General features: G+C 42.4%; 1 protein-coding gene across 2 annotated transcripts in view; it reads right to left on the bottom strand.

The window, feature by feature from the left end:
• hip1 (huntingtin interacting protein 1) overlaps nucleotides 1-14394 on the bottom strand; it is a 38550-nt gene that overhangs the window by 4486 nt on the left and 19670 nt on the right. For both annotated transcript variants that reach the window (XM_068584650.1, XM_068584651.1), the window contains exons 5-21: nucleotides 13316-13396; nucleotides 11131-11207; nucleotides 10161-10222; nucleotides 8965-9105; nucleotides 7413-7470; nucleotides 7182-7257; nucleotides 6447-6590; nucleotides 5912-6006; nucleotides 5621-5693; nucleotides 5314-5497; nucleotides 4998-5086; nucleotides 4623-4739; nucleotides 4268-4369; nucleotides 2377-2571; nucleotides 2033-2180; nucleotides 1835-1921; nucleotides 1159-1266 (exon numbers count right to left, since the gene is read on the bottom strand). In XM_068584650.1, the coding sequence (XP_068440751.1) occupies nucleotides 1159-1266; nucleotides 1835-1921; nucleotides 2033-2180; nucleotides 2377-2571; nucleotides 4268-4369; nucleotides 4623-4739; nucleotides 4998-5086; nucleotides 5314-5497; nucleotides 5621-5693; nucleotides 5912-6006; nucleotides 6447-6590; nucleotides 7182-7257; nucleotides 7413-7470; nucleotides 8965-9105; nucleotides 10161-10222; nucleotides 11131-11207; nucleotides 13316-13396 (1837 nt within the window). The remainder of the gene's footprint in view (nucleotides 1-1158; nucleotides 1267-1834; nucleotides 1922-2032; nucleotides 2181-2376; nucleotides 2572-4267; nucleotides 4370-4622; nucleotides 4740-4997; nucleotides 5087-5313; nucleotides 5498-5620; nucleotides 5694-5911; nucleotides 6007-6446; nucleotides 6591-7181; nucleotides 7258-7412; nucleotides 7471-8964; nucleotides 9106-10160; nucleotides 10223-11130; nucleotides 11208-13315; nucleotides 13397-14394) is intronic.

Below are 14394 nucleotides of genomic sequence, written 5' to 3'. Positions count from 1 at the left end.
AGACAAAGACAGAGCATGTCATTTAAAAAATTAAAAACACACACAAAAAGAAAACCACACCAATAAGTCATGTATGAGAGTATGAGACGAAAGCAGTAGATTCTAAAGCTACAACTGAATGTTTCTCCTGTGACCTTGATTGCTTTAGTGAAGATGTATCTACATGAAACAAAATCCCTTTGACATTTGGAGCTTCAAGCTTCAGCACAATAATGTAATCAAGATATTTCTGAACTTCCTGGCGCTGTTACTTGCACTCCAATTTAGTGTAGGACATCTATGATATGATATACATTTGTGGAGCTGCTCAGTGTCTACAGAATACACACTGAAGAAAATCATTATAGCTTTGCATGGAGTAAAACAGCAGAAAATCATTACATGCCACAATGGCTTCTTCTATCAAAATACCATGTTGTGCTTTGTGTAAACTCTGATGTGTCACAATGCCACTAGTGGCTGCAGCTGCAGTGTTAATTATTCTGACTTCCCCTCAGGCAAACAAACTGAAACAGCCACTCGGATGAGAGAACAAGAAAAAAACCAAAACTACCTCTACAGCAGCAGCTGTCGGTCTGCTTTTTTTAAATTTGTAGATGCTCGACAGACAGCTGATTTGCACCAAACTGTACTTTAACATCCTTTATTCAAATGTTTCGGTACAGTATAGACAGACAGGCACAGGCTCGTCAGAGCCACAGCTACAGACACCGCTTAAGTTTGACCCAATTTTAAGTCTCTGTTTTTTTTTGGTTTGGTGCAGGAATAGGACTGCTGGCCAGAGCTCCATTAGATTTAGCCATGTTTAGACTTGTCTGGGCTGCCAACATCTACAAAGAAAGCTAAATCCCACTGACATTACTCTTGAATGAAGTCAGCCACTTTGTTTTGTCCATGCAGAATTTGGCTGTTCAGAAATAGACCGATACCATTTATAACCATTAAGCTTACACACTAACATTAACATGTATCCCAGGAAATGGTAGAGAAAACTTAAATGCCCAACTTTACTCCACACATGTAAGACATGAGGAGGTATGAACTACTTACAGACATGTCAGAACCTGTACATGTCTGGGCCCACAGATTACATCAGGAGTGAGGTGGAGAGTACAATCTCTATCTCTGTCACACACACACACATACACACACACTTACCATCAGCTTGCTCAACGGGCACCATGTGGGAGGTGGCACTACCCTGAACGATGGTGTCGCCCACTAGGTGGCCACACTGGGTCACCACTCGTACCAGCTCAGATACACCTAGACAAACAGATGATATAAAATCAAACCTGCCTCAGTTAACATAACATACAAAACCTCTTGTTTCATCTTTTCTTTTAACTTTAATGCACTTTTTGACTAGTATTTATATATGATTATGCTTGGAATGATTTCTTAAAAACATTTATGAAGAAATTAACATTGTTTATTCCAACTGATCATTTAGAAGGACAATTCGCCATAGTAGACTGAACACAGTACATTACCTTAAAATACAGCGATAAAAGAGATCAAACTTAGCTTTTATATGTACTATGCTTGAATGAGAGCTGCACTCACTCACTTCTTAAATATGTTGCACCTACATCATTGTAATTTGTATTAAATTAGTTCAGTAAAGTGTTGATATCGCACAGTTCCCTGCAAAGCTTCGCTACAACTCGAGCAAAATCCAGAGCAAACAATGGAGAGGCAGGATGTTTAATAATGACAATTTTAAGGTGTGTTTTGGTGACGACGGTCTTCATGACAATGTTGAGTAGCGAAAGAATGTATAAAAAAAGACATGTACTAGCATATTGCACATCTTTACACCTCACGCTCTCACCTGTGTTGTCAGCCAGAAAGGCCTCTCTGGCCGATTGGAGTCGGTCCATACAGTCTAAAGAGGCCTGACATCTGGATGCTAAGTAGTCTGCAGAGATGAGAAGAAAAAAAAAAAGAGGAAAAGACGTAAACATGTGAGCATGCACACACACATCACTACACACAGAGCTAATTAGCATCCCATCGCAGCTGCTCTTACCTGCGGAGCTGGTGCAGCTGATGTGCGCCGGGTCCTCTATCTGAGTCAACGAATCCTGGATGATCTTCTCTGCCTCCTCCACAGCTCCCTGCAAACTGGACCAGCGGGCTGCAACCAGCTGGCTCTCCAACGCCTGCTCCCTGCTCTCCTGTGGGCGCAAAGACACACAGGCCTTATCACACGAGCCTTTATTGGAAATGCCCGAAGGTCCAAATGTGAAAATGAATTAGACGTTCATTGACACGCTGGGTCCTCCACTTGCAACCGAAACATCTGCTTGATTTATAGCAGCTAATTAAGAAAGTTAATTAGGAAAGATAATGGGTAAAAAGACAATTTGTCACCTTCTCATTGAGCTGATTCTGCAGGGCCTCGGCCGTCTTCACCCCGCTCTCCCTCTCAGTCGCCAACGAGCTCTGGACTCGCTCGAGCTCCTCCCCGCGGACCGCCAGCTCTGTTTCCACCTTCGACAAGGACTGCACCAGCTCCACCTTTTCAGACTCTAGGGTGACCAGCTGGGTGCTGAGCAACTCACTCGACTGCATGGACGAATAAAAGATGGAGGGGATAAAAAAAAAAAAGAAGAAGAAGATGATTATGAGGAACAATGAATCCACAGGAAGACGTGGTTAGGACGATACGTAGCTGACGTGACAGTTCAGGATGTGGTTTGAGTGCTCTGACCACACAATAGGAAATAAAACCCACTGCATCGCCGGCAACTGATTATAACAATATTGCCTCCATTTAAGTTTGCGGAGCAGCGTACGGTCTCCAGAGAGGTTCATGTTGAGGCCAAGTTTACAAATCAATAGAACACTGGCAAGCTTCGGTTGTGCAACTTGGCTGCAGAGCAACCACCACAAACTGTGGCAACAGAGTGAAAAGTTGCATCGAGTCCTGTGTACTGGTACAGGTCCTGTGAAATTACATTTTTGGACTGTTCACTATATAAATACACACCAGTGAGTGCACGGTAAGAAAAACAAGTGTGAGACTTACAGCCTGAGTCCCAGCAGGTCCGACAGAAAGCGAGAAATGAAGAGAAATAAAGAAAAAACAAGATTCAGAATATGGATGCAAACTGTTCGGCGGGAGCTGGCGAGAGCTGAAAACATGCGACAGCAGCGATAAAGCATGGGCTGTGTGTGAACGGGACTGTGGAGATTAGAGGGATGATGAAGGAGTAGGAGGACAGAATGAGTGACAGAGTTGATAAGAAGTGGCAACAAGAGTGGGACGCCAGAGTGGGAGGCGGAGACGGATGAGAGGTACGTTGCATGTGCAGAAAAACGTCTGAAACAGGAAGGCGAAGGGAGTCAAGAGCAATCAGTGGCGTTATGAGGGTTAATAGCATGAATTCATGGCCAACTGAACTGTCTCTCCCCTTATTATCCCCTTCAAAATATTCCTGCCGATCAATTTTTGCTAGCTGGAGTACACTGAAGCAAAGAACCAAACACAAGCTCAAGCAGCTGTTTGGACAAGATTTTACGGCTTCTGTGTTTCTGGTCTCTTCCTTTTTTATCGAATGCCTTTCGTTGCCCTTTACAAACATCGACTTGGCTTCCGGGGTCGGCCGAGATGACAAACACAAGCCGAAAGAGGATCAACAGTAAAGAGTAGAAAGAGTTTCCTCACACTGAATCCTGATTGGTCGATGCCAAAGATTTGTATCAGCATATCGATTCGGTCAGAAACTGGATGTGTTTGAGATGTTGCTTTGGTAAGGACAGTCATTGACGAAGATGATATGACAAGAAAATGGAAATGGAGGGCGTGAAAGTTGGAAAAGTGGAATCACAATGTGAAAAGCTTGATACAGGTATGCCATGTATGTTATATACTGTAACCTGGGTTTAATTGTTCTGGGTTCAGGTTTCAGAAAACGGGTCCCATAAACAGCTGATCCGTACTGTCAACCTTTTACAAACACAGGTACGTGCACCAAAGATGTAACCAAGACTACAGCAGTGGAGTTTAAGTGAGATAATCAAATAATTGACAACTACAGTAAGAGGGCATAATGCCAGCAGCCCATTTTTAGATTTTACCCAGACGGTGCTCTATTACAATCACCCAGATTATTAAGTGAAGAATTCCACATCATTAATCTTTTCACACTTTCTTTCCCGCAGCAGCCGCTATTATCTATTTTAATTGAGGCCATTATTACTTAGTTTGGTCATTTTTTCCTCGCAACTTCATAGAGAGTGATTTTGTGAGAGGAGTGACCTGTTGTGACGAGGCCACGGTGGTCTTCAGGGAGTCCAGCTCTGTCCTGCTGGACGCCAGCTCTCTCTGCAGCTCCTGAAACTGCTCCAGCTGGTTCCTCTCCTGAACAAGACCAGTCAAAAAAGCTCACTTTAGACACCTCACAACAGCTTGGTTTGAACATCATTAACAGAACAACTTTTATCGAAGGACAAATTTTGGACCATCGAAATACAGTTTCTTCTGTTGTGGGGGCTTTTTGTAGCCAAACGAGTATCCATGCGAGTGTGGGTCAGCACTGTCGGGCCAAACATTTGACTGCAAATCACAGAGTTGAAAGCACCTGACTCAATAACAATATTCATGTCGTACTCACCTGTCTGTCTGCAACCTCCTGAGCGGCCTTCACCTTCTCTTGCATCTCTCTCCTCACTGCCTCCACTTCGTCCTGTGCTGCCCGAGCCACAGTCATCTGCCGGGTGACCTCTGCGTTCTACACACATACACACACACACACACACACACAAACAAAGACATAGGACACAAAGACATGGGACACAGATGCAGACGCACAAAGAAACAGACACAAATAATCAGGACCGAGGCTGGAGCTTCAGCTTGGGAGGAATTTTAAAAAGGAAAGCTGGAGAACAGAACTTAAATAAACTTGGAATATTTTTTTTTTTTTTTAGGAGGGGACAAAAACACAGGATTTTATTGAAGTTGACGGAATAAGACTCGTCTTCCTCACCTTCCTCAGCAGGTCAGCATGGCTCTGAACCAGCATAGAGTACTTCTCCTTCAGTTTGGTGTAGCGCTGCTCATTGGCCTGAGCTTTTTCTGGTTAGGAAAACACAATACAGAGAGAGACATTAGTGTTCTGTTGTATATATTGTGAAACAGACTCCTTTATCAGATTTGATAACTGCTTTTAGATTTTGTTGTAGCTTAACTTTAAGTCCTTGACAACGAAGGCAAGAAAGCTTCAGTGATTCCAAACTATTTTGATGTAATAAATATCTTTCTGAACCATACAATAATGTATGAAGTTACAAATCTGTTCGTACTCTCTATCTCCGTCAGGCTCCGCTGCTCCTTCTCCGTGTCCTCTCGGACCCTCCGCAGGTCGTCCAGCTCCACCTTCAGGAACTCGCTCTCTCCTTCAGCCTGCAGCCTCAGGTGGCTCTGCTCTGCAAGCTCCGCCTCCAGCTCATTGACACGCCCCCTCAGGGCCTGACACAAGCGACCACTCTGATGAGAGGGGAGGGCAGGATGAAAAGAAATCAAATCTTGTTTCCTTTGTCGATGGGTTTCTTTGTGTGTAGACATGACGTCCGTCAGCTGTCTGTGCAGAGCGATGAAGAAATGTTTTACCTCCAGTCTGAAAGAGTCCAGCTCGTCTTTGAGGGCCTGGATCTCCCTGGTCAGCTGATCAATCAGACGGTCTCTGATGGAGACAAAACGTTAATCAAAAGTAAAATCAGGAGTAAAAAAAGAAATAAATTTGGCTTGATTTTAGTCTGGATATTTGTATGCGTTCAATCAAACGTTGTATTTAATAGTTTGATCCATATCTGTGTCATAATTTAGCTTCTTGCTGTTTGAAAAACAATTACCATAACTATAATCATGCGGACACACAAATGTCACATTTTCTGGCCTTACTTGTCGTCCTTCCGCACGCCGTTCTGACTGAAGTTGAACGGGTCGATAGCGGCCGAGGTGCCAAACAGGTCGTCAAACTTGGTCTCCAAAACAGGCTGTGAGTTGAAAAGAAAAATATCATGGTGATGATCTATATAAAGCTTACATTGGCACCGTTTTATTGGTAAACCAACAAAACCCAGTAATTAACTTGAGTTTCCTTCTCTTTCCTAACTAACTAAAGTAGTTATAGTTATTATGAAACAGTCATTAACTTATTTGGAATTTGTTCATACAATTCACCTCAGGGACTCAATAGTTTAATCAAAAGTCAATATAATTCACATCGTGACATGCCATCATTAACATAAACCAGATGTTGAAAGTAATCTCAGAAACAATCTGAAAAATTATAACAAAATAGAGTCTCCTCAGGTAATTTCCTGCATTCCTCACATTGCATCTCTTGCCCAGCATCCTTCTTCACAGCAAATACAGAACAGATGAACTACATTTAAGAAGGAACCACTCTGTGAAACTTGTCTTGTTTGGTTACCGGCGGCACGGGGACGTCCGTGTCCACCAGGTCGTCCGTCTCCACCAAGTGCTCCGACTCGGGGGACGAGGACTCTGCGGGGATCACGACCACAGGGCTGATGTGCTCCGACAGAGCCGACGCACGCAGGAAGTTAGGCGGGTTCTGCCAGAAACACAGAGCGCAATTATTAGAGTTAGTCATTTACTAGCCGACCGAATTCTAGTGTCGGGGGCTGAGCGGGCACCGTGCGCTGACATTCAACAATGAAGAAAAAATAATTGTCATGGACTTTTTTGGGAAACCGCAAAAGAATTGTTTTGAATGTTGAAATTGATTTCCATAAAATGAAGCGCGAAAGTGTGCAGCTATGAAAATGTGCGCGGCATGTTGTCGTCGCTTTACGTTCGTGATGGATCTGGGTTACATCTTCAAATAGATACGAGCAAATTAAGGAGATTGAGAGCCAGAAGTACATATTGTGAAGGTGGCCTACATTATATATATATATATATATATATATATATATATATATATGCCATGTATGTCAGTAGAGTGAAGGGAGCTTGGAAAAAGCTGAGACTTTAATATGAAAAGGCAAACAATATATAAACAAGATATAATAAAGAGTTGTTTTAAAGTATGAACAACTGGAAGATATTAATCCATCGGGGAACAGAAACCTGACACAGCCCTTGTGGGTCAACTTTAGGCTTTGGTGTGGTTAACATGTGACTTAGTAAGGGCGGGTCTCACCTCAGGCAGCTGTGGGATCTGAATCAGTCTCTTGAAATACTGCAAGTTACTGGAGCGATAGAACAGACTCTTTAACCTGAAACACAGAGACGGAGAGATCAGAAAGAAGAGCTTCGACATAGAAAATGAATTCAACGCGGTACTAAGAGCTCAGTCCTCGAGGTCACACTCGGTTGTGTCGAGTGAAACCGTGACCGGCAGCGTTCCTGTAACGGCAAGTGAATTTCATACTTCTTAAACTGTTCCTGGAAGCGATCCCTGTGGCCCTGGAGAGTGTCCGCTGGAAGGCCTGGGAGCAAACACAAAATACAAGCATGTCAGAGAAGGGACACACAATCTGTTCAGGTGTTCTGTGTTTGTATGTATGCAAAGTTTGAGGGCACATGTGGATGACGGGATTTGGAGCATGCAGGTATCAAAGCTGGCAGGTGAAAGCCTTCAAATCTCCCAAACATCTTTTTTTCAGAAACGGAGAAAAAAGGCTTGTTGAAACTGAATTGCATGCATTTTTTAGTTCATCCAGTGGAACTTTGGAGTGTTTCAGGGGCCAAAAGGGTCTGAAAAAACATTTAACTCTGAGGAGAGCATGTCCCCTTTGAAGAAACCCGTCACGCATTTTAAGTATTAACTCACATTATACAGAGCTAAAAGGTAAAGCTGCTGCTCAGGAGGCAAAGGATCTCAAACAAGAACCACTCATACGAACAGATGTGTTGTGTGTGACATATTCAAGAGCGTTTGTGGCTTTTACTGTGTTCAGAAATTGGTACAAACAAAATTCACGAGTGGCCCAGATCTGTCTTTTTCCATTTTAAATCAATTAAAACTAAATATCACTGAAAAAAACTCAAATGCTACATCAATATATTTTTCTCCTATTATCCTCATTATGGCTATTTTTATGATTTTATTTGCTTATCTAAGCTTCATTCTGTTTTTATTTCTGTCACATTATTGACACACCTGTATTCATATGCCTAACAGTTTTGGTTGCAGGTCACATAATACAACTACTGACTGAAAACTATCAGTCGGCAGCTACCTTGATAATAAATGAATAGTTTATGTAATTTGAAATCTTTGCTGGTTCCAGCTTCTCAAAAAAGAGGATTTGCTTCTTGTGATTATCTGGTATGATAGAAGATGAAATACTGTTTGGTTTCAGACTGTTATAGTCAGATAAAGCAATTTAAGGACATCACTTTGGGCTTTTCATAGAGTAAATTATGAATGGTGAAAATAATTGTCGACTAATTGACAAGGAACTTCATTTTCACCCCACTACAGACGCTACTAAACTTGCCTTCTCTTCGCCTGCTGGTTTCAAATAGCATGATTTAAAGCTCTGCAGTGTTAAATATTTATTTTTACACTTGGGTGACATTTCTGTGAATGAAACTTTTCCACAAAAAAAGGTAATGGAAGCCCACTTATTGGGTTAGGGGAATTTATTCTGGTAATGATTCAAACTTATCAATGTGCAGCTTCCTCATGAATACGTGGCATTCATCAGGTTGAAATGAGAGCTTTACGTCGAGTAAAGAGAGATTTGGGATGAAAATACTGACTAAATGATTCAATGGACTTCATAATAAGATTGTTTTAATAAGGTCTGAACTGTATTTTGCAGCTTAACAAGTGAATTTCAGCATGACAACCCGCCTGGTGAACACTGATAACGTTTATCCACACCATCTTTGCATCTTGACCAGCACTGAACAACCTGTACTATTTCTACTTGGCCTGTCGTGCCGTTTGATCAACAGGGATGTGCGTCACTCACAGGAATGCAGCTTGAACAGCAGCTTGACGGTGTAGTCATACAGGTGGCTGCTGTCCAGGATGACTTGGATGAGGGGAGCCAGACGACACTGGCCCGCCGCCGTCACAGACACCGATCGAGACATGTCCAGAGAGCTGAACACTGGGGAGGGCAGGGAGGAAACACACACACACGATCAATGGACGTATTCACAGGAGCGTCACACACCCATACTGTTGTCTGAGTCACTGATATGACCAATCAAGTTGTTCCGCTGTGCTAATTTGAACTAATAAAACAGTTGAATGCGAAAAAAAAAGAAAAAAAAACGCTCACTCTTGCGTGTTGGAGGATAAAAACATAAGTTTAAGCAGCAACATGAACACTAACAGGATTGTGTCTCTGCCGCCATCATTACGCCTCTCTTTCATTTCCCTGCTCACAACAACCTCCAAAGCCTGGAAAGCCTCTGTGTTCACTACAGAGGTGTGGTTTCCTGCACAGCTAGAACACACACACACACACACACACACACACACACACACACACACACACACACACACACACACACACACACACACACACACACACACACACACACACACACACACACACACACACACACACACACACACACACACACACACACACACACACACACACACACACACACACTGACCCCTGGATGACGTGATGCTTTTTAAATATACCAGACCAAAAGAGGAAGCTGACGAGGGTTTTGAGATTTGGGTGTGAGGTGACACGGGCTCTCATGTGTTTCTGTGTACATCTATTAGAATATCAGATTACAGCATAAAACACGTAGAGAATATAACTCATAAGAGGAAACGTTTGTCCTGAATTTGAATAGAGATATTGTTTCTCGATCGAACATAGAAACAATAGTTAAAGTTCCTTCATTTGTTCATTCCCGGCATTTCCTCGGAGCTCTTAATCACATCCCAGCTGTTTATTTTGAGTCCCGTCTGGAGACTTTAACCAGGATGACTCACCCAGACAACCACCATCCAGCATCTAATCACTAATAGCAGCCACAGTGTCTATTTCTGTGCACCATTATGTACAGTACACCTATCAGTCAGACTGCGTCTTCCTGTCTGTCAGAGTAGCATCAACCTGTGCGTGCCACATCATAATCTGGCTCAGATCAGCACAGTTGGTAACACAGAGCACACGGTCGGACCAGAATAGCTTACCACCCAGGAAGAGGTTGAGCTCACACTCCAGGTAGTCAAACATCTCCACTGTCAACTGGAAGCTAAAAGAGGGGAGACACAGAAAGAGGGATGACCACTTTTATACGAGGTTTATATTTCACATACATTTTTTTGAATATGCAGGTTTTTAAAATGGGAGAAAACCTGCTAAAATGAGGCCTTTGCCATTGCCTGCAGACAATGCCGACATCATTACATGAAGATCTTTGAATTAGACCAAACGGAACATATGCAAAATAAAAATACAAAAATGTAATTATATGGCTAGGTCTTCATATGATATTCCTCTGTCATGCTAAAAAGTTAAGACACATTCCTATTTTCATTACTTAAAGAGCTTTGAAATAAGGAAGAAAGTCCTTATTTGATTTGATTTGTGTACTTAAAATTTCCAAAGAATGAGAATGCAAAGAACATGTTCTGCAGTCTTGTAGCTTTGAACAAAGCATTTTATGCATTATATATATATATATATATATATATATATATATATATATATATATATATATATATATATATATATATATATATATATATTCACTGCCATTGAATGAAATCTTTCCTCCATATTTTTTATTCCATCTCCTTCTTTTCGGCCTCGTGATGTCATGTCATGTGAAGAATACGCTTTAATGAAATAATTAAATGTAATCAGGACCATCAAATTAAATAAAATTCAAAACGTTGTTCACCAATTTAAATTTCCAAACAGCTTTGTCGACTAACTAGTGCTGAACAACACCTCTAAGATTACCACAAGTAAGTTATTGTGGCTCTGGTGCATTATGGTTAATGTATTCATCCATTAAAATTTGATTTCACACTTTGGTCAACACAGTAACTCATTAATATCTGGATCCTGGGGCCAGGCCGGCAATACGCACATTAACAACAACAACAACAACAACACGCGGCGCTGCAGCAGCACAACACAACACAACACACTCACAAGTTGTTGACGTCGTTCTCTCCCGCCTCGTCCAGCTGTCTGTTCGACATCTGCAGGTTGCCAGGAAAACGAGGATTCTGAAAGAGAGGACAACAGTCGGAGGTTCAGCCGTCCGTTTGCAGCCACAATCGGATGATCGTAACCATTTAACAAGCTGGAACAGAACATATAACATAACAAGTACTGTACTCAAGCACAAATGTGATGTAATTGTACTTTACTTCTCATTTCATAATTCAGGGATGAGTCGTGTTTGTCAAATTTAAGTCCAATATTCTCTTTTAAGCCTCTACCAACTCCTCAGAAACACGTCTGTCGCTTTAGCCGCTAATGTTCCACAACGTCCATCAGTTCGCCGCTAATGGTGTCCGTCTGCTGTCTGCTGCTCGGCAGGGAGACAGCTTTTTAAGTTGAGAGTGGCAGGAATTAAATAAAACATAAAGGTTGTGGGTGAAAAAAACAAAACAATGACCTAAAAAAAAAAAAAAAGTCTTGATAAAGCTCTGCAAGGCAGAGGGAAGCAGCAGGGCTGGGTAATTCCCTGTTGCTGCGTCACACATATGTAATCATGTGGTCTTTTGTGAATATTGTGAAATATTAATCAGAGCACCATTAAAGGGCTTTGGTATTTTTCAACCTGCACCCTTTTTTTCCGTCAAAGTCCAATGAAAGTGCTTGTTTTTGCCACCGAGAGGCTCAGATTGTTATTATAAGAGTCTGACAACATCATGGAAACAGAGAAATAAAAAATGTTCCTTTCCCTCCAGTTTGCCTGAATACAACGGAGGAAACCTGAGTGAGATTTGAAGAGAGGAGAGAGCCACGGGACACCAGTCCTGTCAACAGTTTGAGTCGGTTGGAGGACAGAAAGCTTAGCTTAGTGCTTTCTAAATGATTTTCCAAGGTCACGGCTGTTTAGCTGATTCCAACAATGCGGGTGGGGGGACGATGTGAGGTTTCAGAGGGAGACTTCTCCTTGAGTGGAGGCTTGGTTTTACACAGCAACAGAGCGGATCCAGCGAAAGGCGAAGAAAAGCGTTTAATTTCTCTGTTTTCATAATGTTGGCAGACAGTTCTAATAACAGCCTGAGCTCGTCAGTGGCATAACCAAGAGCACAACGGCGGTGAGGAGTTGCCCCAAACGAATACGCTCCGGCTTGTCTGGCGGCTGCAGCGTCTCCTTCAATACTGGAACAAATCCAAGAATTAGTCACTAAGACACAACAACAAAAAAAAATAGGGGTTGAAAAACACTTAAGTTATCCGTTAAGTAAAGTAAAGGATCTGAAATCTTCTTTCAGCAATCCCTCAGGTTGGTGTATTGTCTGGACTTTGCAACAATTCTCGTGCTTTCTTTGATTCTGTCTCAGTAGCTGAAGCCAATCAAAACAAAACCCTGCTTCTAAATCGAACATGCTGTCATGGTAGATATACATAAAACTGCAGCACTAAACTGTTCTGGTTTCTCTGCTTCCAAAATGACATTTTTAATTAAGAAGTTTGATGGCGGACAGGTGTAGGGATTCCCGTGTTACAGCATCATATCACTTTATTTTGTTAATCATGCGATTCATTAAAAATCAATGCTCAAGTCACAACATTTCCACAGAAATATACACGTATGATAGTGATAATGTAGCGACTAAAAAAGATCCAATCCATTTTTTTTTAGTTCACCAGCCCTTTGCTTTAATAAGGTTAATGTGAGACTGCGTTTACAGGAGCGGATTGTTAATTAAGTGACCTTCATGTGTGAGGTGACAATTTGTATATTCTTCTCTGGGAAGTCAGCCGCTATTTTAAATATTGCATATAGATCAACCTGCCTGCCGGTTGATTTATATGTAAGTAACATTTTACAAAATACTGGGTATAAAGAGCTAAGCAAAACTTTAATCTGCCAACACGTCGCATTGCTCCGTGGCAAATTACCCTCTGAGACACTTTCTTTGGGTGTAAGAATGACATCTTCCTGTGATAGCGTCAACATTAGCCATCGGTCCCTGCACCGCTCTGCAGTCCCATAAAAAGACTACGAACAGATTCCTCAGAGGCCATTAGTGTGAAAGCCAGAACTTTCTATGAAGCCGGCCTCCTGCAGAGGCACGCTGGCACTAAAAACAGAGTCTGAGACAAAGATAATGAGGGATGAGGGAGCTGGATTTTATAGGCCAAGCCAACTCACTTTGATGTGGAACTCCATTTTGGTGATGAGCAGTTTGAGGTAGATGCTGCACAGCTTCCCATAGCCTTCACTCAGGTGACCCTGGAGGGGGACACACACACACAAGAGGGCCATTAAGAGAAGGAGGAGGAGCCTCATCAAAAGTGGAAAATATTATTTGCTCCTCCTGGAGGCAGGTTTGCTGGTTAAAGAAAAAAGCAAATCATTCGGTTGTTTTGAGGGAATTCGTAGTGGCACTTTGGCTGAAGGCAACGTACAATAAACATGAAAGAGCCATTTAATGTTCACGCTGCTGGGCTGAATCATCTCACAGCAGCCAAAATATTCTCTCCTCTCGCTGCACAGATCCAGAATCTTTCGGTTCGCCGTGTGAAAATGTCCCTGGACTAAAAGTGTGGACAAAGTTGAATATGAGTAGCTCTGTGGCCAATTGCTTCTCTCTTCCTTTTTCCTTGAGCCTGGGAGTGCGGGTGGTGATGACACAACAGGAAAGAGAGTCCACAACCCCCCGGTCACAGGGACCACACTTCCTGTATCCTCCCGCACAGTGATTTCAGCAAAAACTGAGTAGTAGTAAAACATCCCGGTATGCAGATAAGACCTGCAGACTATAAGAATGGTCGGGCTCCGTGGCTTTATGGAGTGTCGTCGGTGCAGCACAATAAACCTCATCAGAGGTGTCTGCATCAATAGAATCTCATGCTCAGTTCAGATCAATGCAAATGTTATCACGACTGACACTTTTAATCTCTACAGAAACCGTTTTCGGCTCTGGTGGGTGAGCTATTCGCCACAGAGAAGCCAGCAGTGTCCGTTAGCTCCAACGTTTAAGTGGCAGACACTTTGCTCTGAGCAACGACTGTCACACTCGGCATGTTTTTACACCACTTTGTCCGTCACCGGCGACAACGCGTGTCACTCCGACAGCAGCAGGCCGACTAGAAACAACTCGTGGAATTTGATGACCGCAACACGGAGGACAATTGGTGGCTGTACGCGAATGTTTCTAATAAACAAAATACAAGCTTCTAATATTACAATTCTTAGGAAAGCCACGCTACCTTCATCACTGGGGAGTA

Source organism: Clinocottus analis, unplaced genomic scaffold, assembly GCF_023055335.1.
Source record: "Clinocottus analis isolate CAN_PGR_092001 unplaced genomic scaffold, fCliAna1.0.p SCAF_2, whole genome shotgun sequence".
Lineage (NCBI taxonomy): Eukaryota > Metazoa > Chordata > Actinopteri > Perciformes > Cottidae > Clinocottus > Clinocottus analis.
The sequence above is the reverse complement of the archived record's forward strand: the minus strand, read 5'-3'. Positions and strand labels throughout refer to the sequence as shown.